Here is a 12682-nt window from a genome sequence, read left to right as displayed (position 1 = left end):
GATCTCACTCACTCACACACACATTTACATAGGAGTCATTTAGCAGATGCTTTTATCCAGAGCAACTTACAGGAGCAATTAGGGTTAAGTGCCTTGCTCAAGGGCACAACGGCAGATTTTCACCTAGTCGGCTAGGCTTTTCGGTTACCGCTAGGCTACTTGCCCACACACAAAACTTTTTACAACTATTAATTCATTCCCATCCATACAAGTACTGCAGACAATTTCAAGTGCAATTTATTCAATTTCAATTAATGTACTTTGTATTGGCCACACAGCAATGATGGATTGATTTCAGTAAATAGTGTTTCTTCTGTGTGTGGCACTATGAAGCAATAGAGAGCATGTTTAAAGTTATAATGTGTATGTTTGTAATTAATGGGACTGGGCAATGCTTGAGAAGTACTCCAACATGTCTCCAATGGTAAACTCCATGGTGATACCAGACCCAGGGTAGCAACGGCCAATCAAGCCTTCAAAGTGTTTGTACTGACGAATGAACTCATCCTGCATGGAGTGCCACACCACCTATTGGAGAAATTGAAAAGTACAAAAAAAAAACAAGACCAGGATCAACCACTGAAACAACAAGTGAAACTACCAGCTGTTAAGATAACATATCTACAGATCTATAATAGATCAATAAAATAAATGATCATTATAATAATCTATAATAATAGATACACTGCAAACTTCTAGGTTCTCTGTCACTAACCTGTAACAGGCTCTCCTCCTCACACAAGTGCTTATCCACCTTCTTGTACAGGTTGTCCAGGCCCTTCTTCACCTCCTTGCCGGGGTACTCCTTGATAACTTTACGCAGCTCCTGTTTATTGAAAGCCAGCTGGTAGCTGACCTCCTCCTCACGCACCCCCTGGGCCACACGCGCCTCCACTCCCTCAAAGAAGTGCTGCAAAGCATAGAGGCGTACTTGATCAACTGTGTGCATTTTTTTATTCTGTACATTCAAGTATGCATGCCATGTAATATGTGAAATCACATAATGTGTTATAGTTATCATATAACATGTATTTTACATATAAACATTAATCAAATTTACATTAGCTTTGTCAAGTGTAAACCCCCTCTCTCACATTGAGTTTCTCCAGGGGCTGGCCCAGGGAGTTGATGACGTAGGACTGCAGGTGGTCTGTGTACTTGTGTTTGGCCTCTCGCCTCTCTGTCTCAAGGCAGGAGATCTTCAGGCGGGACTGTGTGGAGAAGATGTGGTGGAAGTTCTCCATCATCACCACGTCCCGTGGTGTCTTCTGACTCTCATTGGCCACTTTCTCCACTGGATACACCCCCAGCAAGACAAAACACCAATCAGAGCACAGACTATCAGCCAACCACATTACTCAACATACACAAAAAACATTCATCAGTCATAATATTCGATCTTCCTGACACAGGGCAAGTATTAGACCTACCATTCATAAAGACGGCTCTGATAAGCTTGACATATGCCTTGTCCAGATCCCCTCTGCGCTCTGCATTACGGAAGATGGTTTCAGCCAGCTCAGCAAACTCCTCGAACCCAGTGACAAAGGGCAGGATGCCCACCTTGCTCTTCTTAGAGATCTTCACCTCCTCCATCTGTCTGATCTGACCAGACTGCGAGAAACACGAACAGCTTCACACACACATCCAACAGTCTGTAGCAGTACTAGATACACAGATCAACAGACTCAACTGGTTAACCTGAACTCTACTCACAATGCACTTGTCAAAGTTTCTCTTGACGGTGACCAGCACATTGCCGAGGGTGGTGCTGAGGTAGGAAGTGGGGTCCACATTCTGGGCTGTCCACACGTGGTGACTCATCTTCACCAGCATGTACAGGGAGTGGAAGCTGTCAATCTTGTCTCCCAGGGCGATGAGGCTGTTGAGTTCCGTCTCAATGCTCTGGAAGATCTTGTTCATCATCAATCGCACCATGTCCTTCCTGAGGAGGACCAGACGGGTGATAAGACACAAAACAAAAGATAATAATATGGAAAGAAGTGAAGAAGAGGATAGAAGTGGACCATGAAAGATGGTATTTGGACTTGTCATATTTGTCGCATGTTTAGTGCCCCTAGTACAGTGGTCACCAACCGGTCGATTGTGATCTTCAAGGCATTCCTAGTCGATCACCAAACATTTCTGTAGAAAAGCCAACAATAAAGGCTTGTGCTCCTTTTTCAATTTATTTTTTCACTGCTGGCGGGAGGTGCACATGATTCAGAAGCCATGTGCACTGGGTAGGCAAAATGTCCCAATTTTGAACCTTTTCAATTGTCTGACAATACAAAACTCTGGGAGATCTGGGGCTAAATCAAGTGCGCCTACTGCGCTGGCCAATCGGATAGCTCACAGCAAAGTTTGATACTAGCCTACATGAGCTTTCATAACATTTAAAAAACCATGACTAGAGAGAGACTGAAGAATACAGCAAAGTGCTGCTGTTTTTATGAGTGAGTTCATGTTTAAGTTTTTATTCAGGATTGACAACACTTTTTATTCACCACTATTACAAAACAAAAAACATGCTTCTCCATCCTACCACTTGCGCTGCAGCTGCAATGAATTAGTAGCCAGGTGTTTCGATAGCCCTGTATTTTTATTATTTTGTGCATGAGGCAGATGCGGTGCGACTCGAGTTTTGCCATCAGGTGGAAGACTGTGTCCCCTCTGGTCAGTCTCACTGGAGGAAAGGATTGAGAGAGCAGGGACCGTGAGAGGCGAACCCTCTGCTGCGCTCTCCCTCCGCTAATAATGTGTTCAAAACAACTGTGAACTAGGACATCTCCGACTCGTTTTGAACGGTCATCCAACTCGGAATTCCAAGTAGGAAACTCGGGCATCTTTCTAGAGTTCCGACCTGAAGATCACTGACATGATTTCACCTCGTAGTTTTCCAGAGTTCCGAGTTATCTTGAAAGAACCATGACCATCACCACCATGACCACCAGTCCAGTAAAATAAAAAATCGAATTATTTGCAAATTATACTCAGCTGTGCCTCACAAGTGCTACACCAACTGATCTGTTTTGTTATCAAAGCTTGACTTTTGAAATATAATATGGTCTGAGAATAAAAATATTGTAAGGCCAGGCATATAGCCAATATGCTGTGATAATGTATTTGGCCTACTGCACAAACCTCATTCCTACATAACTGTTTTTATTAGGTTAATGTTAAATTTTTTCATGTAAAAAAACCCATCTGAGCATTCGATCATGGCTTACTTTTTGACTGAGAAAGTAATCTTGACCACTGCCCTAGTACTATTGATGGACATTCAGAGCATACAGTAAATGTCAGTAAGAGATGAGAGGCTAGCTACTCACTCAGTCAATGACATTGAGTGTCTGTGTTCCCCTGGAGGAGGCTGTCTGGAGGGCACCCCTCCATCAGACTCCACTTCTCCCTAATAGAACAAAAAAAACTGTGGTTAATCATTTAGAAGTTACTCATAATCTCACTTGCAAACACTCAGCCAGTCAGACTAGCATGGAATTCACCTGAGCCAGGGTCGGGTGCTGCTGTAGCTTGAAGAACTTGCTGATGAAGTCTTGTTCTGCTAGACAGAGAGGCTCCAGCTCACTAAGAACCTGCTCAAAGATCTACAGAAAGAGAGACACCTACATCAATTGATTAACATAAATAAAACATACAAAACAAATGTCGCATCTAAAACGATAAAGAGATCCACAAAAACCCACGGGTAGTATGTGCAATATATAGACTGTAGAATGGCTCCTATGGCCCTGTCTGTGAGCATCACCTTGTCGAACTTGGTCCTGTCGGCCACATCCAGGTCTGAGGCAGACATGTTGCCCATGTCCAGCAGAGAGGAGGACTGGGAGCGCCTGCTGCTGGAGGCCTGCACTGCCAGCTTATTCAGACTGGAGGTCGAGCCCGTCAGCTTCCCAGAGCTGCCATGCAGGCCTGGGACACCAGAGGGGAAACAGTTGAAGACATGGTCTAACTACAGGCTAAATACTAGTCTCTGGAACATTTCTAGTCTCTGGAACATCTCATGGACTATTGTCCATGAGACCAAAGCTGCATTCACAAGGACTTATTTTCAAAGCAGAGCAACTGTGCTGTTAAAAATAAATAACTTTGTGGCATCTAAAAAAGTGTGCCACAAAGCCCACGTGAATATGCATCTTTAAAACATGTTAGTTTAGCGGTAATTACACATAACATGAACAGCTGAAAACAATTGAGAGACAAGAACATATGCAACATTGAAACGTTAAAAGGCGTGCTCGGTGATAAAGACAATTAAATATCTTATTATGGATGTTGGACATTCATTATCAGAGAACCTCGCTGGATACGTTGACCTTGATATATCCTTTTGTATTGTGAATGAGTAGTAGGATCCTATGCCATACAGAATGTACATGCTCATTGTTTTTAAATGTCTGATCGGTGTTAGTTTAGGTACTCTTTAAAAAGTGGCCAGTAGAACGTTCTATGGATGGCAGATTGGGGTTACTCTAGGTGGAGGGCTGAGTGAGGGGGAGGGGGTCCTGGCTGTGCAACAGTATCAGGGACATAGTAGTGGGGAGCGGGTGGGTGTGGGTGGCAGGTTACAGGGGTCTCACTGCGTGACCCGTATGGGATACTTACTTTCCGTTTCCTGTTTGAGAGCACTCTCTTTCCGTGGAAGCGTGGCTGGCGGCCAGTTAGAACGGCAGGCATCAGAGACAGAGACATGTTAGGCTCATGACATGAAGAATGGGGGCACGTTAAGGAGGTGAGAGTCAAAGGTAACAGACTGAAATGCACTGCAGAGGCTGTGGTTGGCCTTAAGAAAGCCTTTTTGAAAACAAAAGTTTTGCTCATTTTGTTTTCTAGAGAGAAAAGCTAAGACTGAAATTCAGAATTCAGGAAGCAGAGCCTTATATTCCTGCCAAATGAAAGGATCGTTTTTAGAGCATTAAATACAGTATATTTCAGTTTACTTTACAGGTAAACTTAAATGAGGGATTTCATTCCTCGTGTAATGTTTAGGCTCCCCAGTTAGTCTTAAAACACTAAATTAGTGAAGTCATACTCTGCAGTTAGAATGAGTAGCAGGGTTCACTTTCAGCTCTTCATACAGTAAACAGCCAAATAGGGAAATAACAAATGAGCAAAACACCAGCTAGCAACACTGAGCAGGACAATGACATCACACAGGGGCCTTTCCTAGGCAGTGAAAGCTATGACACAGGAAGCAGTACAGGGCAGTTAACTACATGTAGTTGTGTTTGCTGTTACCATATACTCCAGGAATACCGCAAGGGGAACCATGCAGAAAAAGCTGGTGATGTTACAGTACAGATGGACAAATATTGAACAGAATTACACACACTTACCTCAAAACCAAATCACATAAATACAGTACACACACACACACCACAAATACAAACCATACGCAAAAACCCAAGGGGGAAAAAAACAGCACCTAATTGGCTAAACAACACCACAGCAAACTACAAGCTTTCACAGGGAAAAGAAAAGACAAACAATCACACAAACATCGCACATTTAAAAAACACTCCAAGGTCTTACCAAACTTATTTCCCTTCCCCTCTTTGGTTGTGCCCGCCATTTTGATCTTTGCCACCTCAAAGAAATCTTTGATTTCTCGTTCATATAATCTGGTCATGTAATCAACATAGGTCTGAAAACAGAGAGAGAAAAATCAATGAATACCTGTCTACTTGTTATGAGACACAGTAAGAGATGATGGTAGGGCTGCTGGTGATGGAGACGTTATAGTAGTGGTAATGGTGATAACAATAGAATATAGCTAGGGCAAGGGCAGTAATAATGATGATGATGATCTTCGAGAGGAAGCCACTCACCCTGGACAGGCCATCGTACTTCTCTCTCTGGGTGTTCTTGAGCCACTCCATGAGCTTGGCGTATCTTAGCAGGTCCCTGTGCAGGGGGCTGTGTTTAGGCAGGGTCAGGTCTGCCGTGTGTTGGGAAAGCGTGGAGCTCTGGTCATGGCCCTGGATGTAGGGAACACAGGTAGTTAACACAGCTCATATAGAGAAACACCCTCTCAAACACTCACACAGGCAGGGAGAGCCTTTTTCTTGAACCCTCTTGGTCCCTTTAAGGACATCCCCTGCATTCATAGGGACAGTTTGTGTGGCCCGATGGACCACGGAGGTAGTACAAGATCAACTGTTCAGATATTCAACCTCAACATCCAAATAACCTCATCGACAAGAACATCCCGGCATTTGTAGATTTTCAAGCTTTTTTTCCTTTCTCAGTTAATTCCCTTTCTTCTAGGGCTGCTACCAAGCATGCAGACAAGCAGAAGTATTATGACATGGCACCCCAGCACAGCAAAGTCACAGCAGCACTCTGACACAGGAAGGAAGCAAAGTGCAAGGGGAGCCCAGTCAATCCTTCAATGGAGGTGGTGGAGCAAGGTCTGAGGCGTTTCTGAGGCGTTCAGACCAGTTGAGATGAAAGAGAGGAGGGTTAGCTAACTAGTCATGAGCAGCACAACTCATGCGGTCAGTAATGCATTTTGGCAAGAAAACAGGGGCGTGTAGATAAGTAGTAAAGGTCAGCGGTAAGAGGGGAGGGGTCAATGGGGTTGCTGTGAGGGTACTACTCACTGGAAGCGACATACAGGAGGACCTATAGAACTGAGGGATGGTCATTTTGAAGTGACTGAAGTGGTTGAACTGACAGGGACAGAGAGCAGAGAGAGCAGAGTGGGGTGGTTCAGAGTGAGGCAGAGAGTGAAGGACAGGAGGACCAGAGTAGTACAGGAGGGAAACAGCATAGAGACAGGAAGAGACACGATCAGAGGAAACAGAGCTTAAACTAGGAAGTGGATGAGGAGGACAGAAAAAGCCACCTGCCAAAGGCAGGAAACTTTCAAATACTATAACAAGAAATGTGTACAGCGCTCTGTTATGCCTCATATCTAGTCATACATTTTGTTCAATATAAATCTGAATAAAAATCTTGAGACCACATTTAAATTACCTAGAGGACTAGCGAAGTGTTACTGTGTTGTGTGGATTACCTGGTGGACGAACACGTTGTTGAGGTGATTGGTGAGGCGCCGGGCAAAGGTATCTCTGAGCTCTGTGAACAGGTGCTGCTGTTGTTTCACAGCCATCAGTTTCTCATGACCTGGTCTAAGTGCCACGTTCATGCACTGCAGTAGAGCCTCAGAGGCGTTGATACAGGCCTCGATGCCTTTGGGCGAGGACAAGTCTCCATCCTGTAGGGCCCTGATGTGTCCCTTCGACAAGTCCATATAATTCTGAGGGACAGACATTCATCATTTACATTTAAATTGTAGTCATTTAGCACACTTTTTCACTCAGTCCCCCTTTCCAGCATTGGGGAACATCCTCCGTCCCCCCTGTGCGAGAGCATCATGTCTATTTGTATGGGCACAAGCACTGTTCATGACACAAACTGTTCATTCATGACACAAAATGTTGCAGTTTTAAACCTAATTTTCTTGCAATTCTATAACATTTTCCATATCTAATGTTTATTCATGTGATATCTGAGTGACTCAAACATCACAACAAAATCTAGGGGCTAAAAAACCTAGCTAAAAAAACATTAGCGGACATGGGCTAATTGATCTTTATAACTGTCTGACAAGTTATAAATAGCTCTCTAAGGTTTGCAATGAGTAACATGACAAGAGGAACTGATGATGCACTATCCAATTTAGAAATTGCACCTTGTGCATTCTACTATTATGACTTTCAGGAGTTGAAAGCCGGACTGAGTTCCTAAAAATAACCACTGAACCACCGCTTTAGCAGACGCTCTAATCAACAACGTACAGCATCAATTGGAGTTAAGCGCCTTGCTCAAGCGCAACTGAAAAGATTTTTCACCTAGTCATCTTGGTCATTTGAACCAGCGACCTTTCGGTTACTGACCCAACGCTGTTAACCGCTATGCTACCTGCCCGCCCCTCATCATTCAACATCATCTCATTAAACCAAACCAACAAGTCAAAGAAAACGCACCATAGCTTGTGGTACTGCATCGTAATCGTACCAAATAGAGGCAAACCATCCAAACAAACCAGCAGAAACAGGAACCCTCCCACCACATCAACCACAATGCTCACCACCAGGAACTGGATCTCGTCCAGCAGCTTGCCATTGTTGGTGTTGCTGATCTGGATGAGGCGGTTGCTCTGGGAGATCTGGTCCATCTGCTCCTTGACGCTCTGCAGCATCTCCTCATAACTGCTCAGCTTGCCCTCGATGGTGTCCACCTCCGACAGAGCCTCATCCAGCAGCTGCATCAGGATGTTCACCTGCTTCTCAGATGCCATGATGGACTGGATGTTGGCCTGGGATTGGGGGGATTATTGGAGGTGGTCACTTTAACTACAATGTTCAGGAAATCACGGTGAGCCAAACCACACTGTAATGTGCTCAACCATAGATCACAAAGGGCAGTAGTCTGCGCATGTCAGGCAACTCAAGTCTATGTTGTCCTCAAGAAGACCCAAGTCTCCATGGCGCTGTCTACTTACCCCATCCAGAACCTGTAGCTCCCTGGAGAGTTTCTCAGCAAAGGCCTCTGCGTTAGAGATGGCATACTCGCACACCTCCATCATGCCTTCAATGTCTTGCTCCTCACGGGCATTCAGCTCTTGGTAGTCATCCAGAGCATCCTCGTCGCCCCCGGCAACACTCTGGCTCTCACCACTGGGGACTGACTCTAAACCAAGGACGAAGAGGATGGTTTAATATTGTGCACAGCGCATACAGTACAGTACACGCACATCCACACAAACAAACGTCACCCTTCCATTTGAACAAATATACAATCAAAAACACATACACTACCGGTCAAAAGTTTGAGAACACCTGCTCATTCAAGGGTTTTTCTTTATTTTTCCTATTTTCTACATTGTAGAATAATAGTGAAGACATCAAAACTGCAAAAGAACACATATGGAATCATGTAGTAACCCCCCCAAAAAGTTTTAAACATATCAAAATATATTTTATATTTGAGATTCTTCAAATAGCCACCCTTTGCCTTGATGACAGCTTTGCACACTCTTGGCATTCACTCAACCAGCTTCATGAGGTAGTCACCTGGAATGGTTTTCAATTAACAGGTGTGCCTTCTTAAAAGTTAATTTGTGGAATTTCTTTCCTTCTTCATGCGTTTGTGCCAATCAGTTTTGTTGTGACAAGGTAGGGGTGGTATACAAAAAATAGCCCTATTTGGTAGAAGACCAAGTCCATTTTATGGCAAGAACAGCTCAAATAAGCAAAGAGAAATGACAGTCCATCATTACTTTAAGACATGAAGGTCAGTCCGGAAAACTTCAATTTTGCAGTCGCAAAAAGCATCAAGTGCTATGATGAAACTGGCTCGCATGAGGACCGCCACAGGAATGAAAGACCCAGAGTTACCTCTGCTGCAGAGGATAAGTTCATCAGAGTTACAAGCCTCAGAAATTGCAGCCCAAATAAGTGCTTCACAGAGTTCAAGTAACAGACACATCTTAACATCAACTGCTCAGAGGAAACTGTGTGAATCAGGTCTTCATGGTCGAATTGCTGCAAAGAAACCACTACTAAAGGACACCAATAAGAAGAAGAGACTTGCTTGGGCCAAGAAACATGATTAATGGACATTAGACCGGTGGAAATTTGTCCTTTGGCCTGGAGTCCAAATTTTAGATTTTTGGTTCCAACCACTGTGTCTTTGTGAGACGCGTGTGTATTTCCCACCGTAAAGCATGGAGGAGGAGGTGTGATGGTGCTTTGCTGGGGACACTGTCAGGGATTTATTTAGAAATCAAGGCACACTTAACCAGCATGGCTACCACAGCATTCTGCAGCGATACACCATCCCATCTGGTTTGGGCTTAGTGGTACTATCATTTGTATTTGAACAGGTCAATGACTCAACACACCTCCAGGCAGTGTAAGGGCTATTTGACCAAGAAAGAGAGTGATGGAGTGCTGCATCAGATAACCTGGCCTCCACAATCCCCCAACCTCAACCAAATTGAGATGGTTGGACCGCAGAATGAAGGAAAAGCAGCCAAGTGCTCAGCATATGTGGGAACTCCTTCAAGACTGTTGGAAAAGCATTCCAGGTGAAGCTGGTTGAGAGAATACCAAGAGTGTGCAAAGCTTTCATCAAGGCAAAGGGTGGCTATTTGAAGAATCTCAAATATAAAATATATATTTGTTTAACACTTTTTTGGTTACTACATGATTCCATGTGTGTTACTTCATAGTTGTGATGTTTTCATTATTATTCTACAATATAGAAAATAGTAAAAATAAAGAAAAACCCTTGAATGAGTAGGTGTTCTACATTTTTTGACTGGTAGTGCATACACTATAGAAAATGTCTATACAAAAACAGAACAGACTAATATTCATATATTTAATATTCAAATATTTAATAAACATCTAGTAACACCCATTCAGAAGCCACTCACTCAATATCCAAATAAGGCAAACAACAACTTTCAAAGATGTGTGATTCAACACCATGAAAATCACAATGAAGAGGAAATGGGAAAAGAAGTTAAGTGCTACCAACCTTCCGCTTTAGGAAGCTCTGGCCAGTGACAGTTTAAGAGAGAAGAGTGAGAATAAAGACGTGTTAAGCCACAGAAAGCCACACCAAAGGTCAACTCACAGGTTAAATAGATTTATCTGGAAACACTTCAGGTTGAGTTCAGGAGATTGGGAACAGGCAAGAAAGAAGAGTATCATAGATGCAAGGTACAGGGAACAGCAAGGGTCACTAGAAAAACATACATGCTTTTGATCCTCCCCCATAGTTAGAGAGCTGTCATACCTTCCAGCAGCTGGGAACTGACATTCACAAACTCCACCTTCTTCCGCAGGTAACGCTGGTTCAGCTTCCAAATGCAGGAGATGAAGGAATTCTTCTCAGCTGTGCTGCTGGCCACCCATCGATACACCTTCTCAAAATGGAGGTCAAACTCTGGATTCTCCTGAATGACAAGAGCAGAAGAGATGCCATATGTGAATATCAATAAAATTAGTAGGAGGATAAAGCATATGAGGAAAGGAAGGAAAAGAAGAATACCCACATTAGGAAGAAGAGGGGGAGAGAGAGAGACAAGGTTCTATGAGAAATTACATTCAGGCAGTGAGAGGAAATTACTCTTTCCCTGACCTTGCTGGCATCTTTTGCATCCACTTCAGCCAGATCCCTCAGTTCCCAGGCCATCTGCCGTTTGTAGAAATCCCCTTTGTCTGACTTCTTCACTTTGACCACTCTCACCTGCACCGGCCTCTCTGTGGTGACTGGGGTAGACGCATCAAACAGTTATAATAGTCTAATAATGGTGTAAAAGTGATCTGTGGATCCATTTCTGTAAGCCTTATCAGTGAAATCACTGTTTCTGATGTTAAATCTCTGACAGTGGTTTTCAAGTTCGGAATGTTTACATCATGACACTGGTGAGATGGTGAAAATAGCTGATTCATGTGAGACTTTAAAGGCATTTATGCCACACCTGTGGCACACAGGAAGCAGTTCTTCTTCTTTTTCCCCGCCTTGCAGACGTTGACGATGCTGAGGAGACGCTCATCATTGGGCGTAAAGATGTCCCTCTGGAGGGCGTGCTTGATGGCTGTCATTGTTGTTACTGTAAATACAAATCAGGCAGACATAATACTAGCCTGAAAGCTCGCAGTAAATTCGTCTGCTACAAGAAACTAACGTCCGTGCGCGTGGCGTAGCGTTTGGCCGGAGCAAGAAGTCTGGGTAGCCAATATAAACTCAATATAAAAAAAATGTACTGCAGGAAAACACACACCATTTTATTCCTCCCAGTGGGACACAGACTATGACACTATAATTTACAAGTACAACTATAGTATAGTACCATATTACTCAAGATTTGTACCGGTCTACCTGATCATTTTCCGACCTTCCTACAGTATACATTAACATTATGGTAAGAACGTCTGCACCGTTTACACCACAGTATTGCTGTTCAATGGTGCAGTCAAAATAAGTAAACAACGGTTAGCTAGCATGATGTAGTTAGCCAAAATGGTTCTGGACGTGTCTAGCGATTGACAGCTAGCTATACAGGCCAGACAGTGAGCAACATGTAAACAAAAGGGCCATTCTGTTAGCTATATCGTTCTGCAAAGTGAGGACAGTGTCCTTCAGACAGCTAGCTAGCTGTCTCGAAAAGCACGAGAAGCAGGCCATTCTTCCTGGCTAACTGCTACTAGGTTAGCTAGCAAAGTTGTTAGGCTAGCTTGGTGTCGTATACAGAACATACGTACCTTAAATTGGATGTTGATAGAGAATCTAATGCACTAGGGATGTTCTACACTTAATCACTATTTATTTCCATTTAAACGTGATCTTTTTTTAGTGCTATTAAAGAAAAATAGTAAGCAATCTTTTCCACTGCTATAAAACAGGCAAGAATAACTAAGTACTTCCGGGTCACGTATTTTTGGAGTCTTTTAGAATAAAAGTCCCGTTCTGTATGCGTTGTAAATGAATAATGAGGGTGAAATGATGGAAAATATGCACAATTATCTATATAGTTATACTAGTTATCATACATAGAATTATTACAAGTATTTCTATGAAATATTATGTGATATTTTTATAAAAAAATGTTCAACCCTAAATGTTTTTGGTGTGTTTACTT

At 43.2% G+C, this 12682-nt stretch overlaps 1 protein-coding gene across 6 annotated transcripts; it reads right to left on the bottom strand.

Annotated features, from left to right (window-relative positions):
- Positions 1–221: 221 nt before the first annotated feature.
- exoc1 (exocyst complex component 1) lies at positions 222–12464 on the bottom strand. Of its 6 annotated transcripts, XM_023999320.3 has the most exons (20): positions 12306–12464; positions 11522–11653; positions 11179–11309; positions 10834–10993; positions 10573–10590; positions 8531–8718; positions 8117–8344; positions 7040–7282; positions 6624–6692; positions 5850–5999; positions 5554–5665; positions 4627–4671; positions 3770–3933; positions 3507–3608; positions 3333–3412; positions 1717–1945; positions 1431–1614; positions 1095–1294; positions 716–910; positions 222–528 (listed from the first exon to the last, which is right to left on the bottom strand). In XM_023999320.3, the coding sequence occupies exons 2-20, from the start codon at positions 11643–11645 to the stop codon at positions 376–378; spliced, it is 2775 nt and encodes a 924-aa protein (XP_023855088.1). In that variant the 5' UTR covers positions 11646–11653; positions 12306–12464; the 3' UTR covers positions 222–375. The 6 variants fall into 6 exon arrangements, with proteins under 6 accessions (XP_023855088.1, XP_023855090.1, XP_023855091.1 ...); XM_023999322.3 differs by lacking the exon at positions 4627–4671; XM_023999323.3 differs by lacking the exon at positions 6624–6692.
- Positions 12465–12682: the final 218 nt, after the last annotated feature.

This window comes from Salvelinus sp. IW2-2015, linkage group LG13, assembly GCF_002910315.2.
Source record: "Salvelinus sp. IW2-2015 linkage group LG13, ASM291031v2, whole genome shotgun sequence".
Classification (NCBI taxonomy): domain Eukaryota; kingdom Metazoa; phylum Chordata; class Actinopteri; order Salmoniformes; family Salmonidae; genus Salvelinus; species Salvelinus sp. IW2-2015.
Note: the sequence above shows the minus strand (reverse complement) of the source record. Positions and strands in the feature narration are given on the sequence as shown.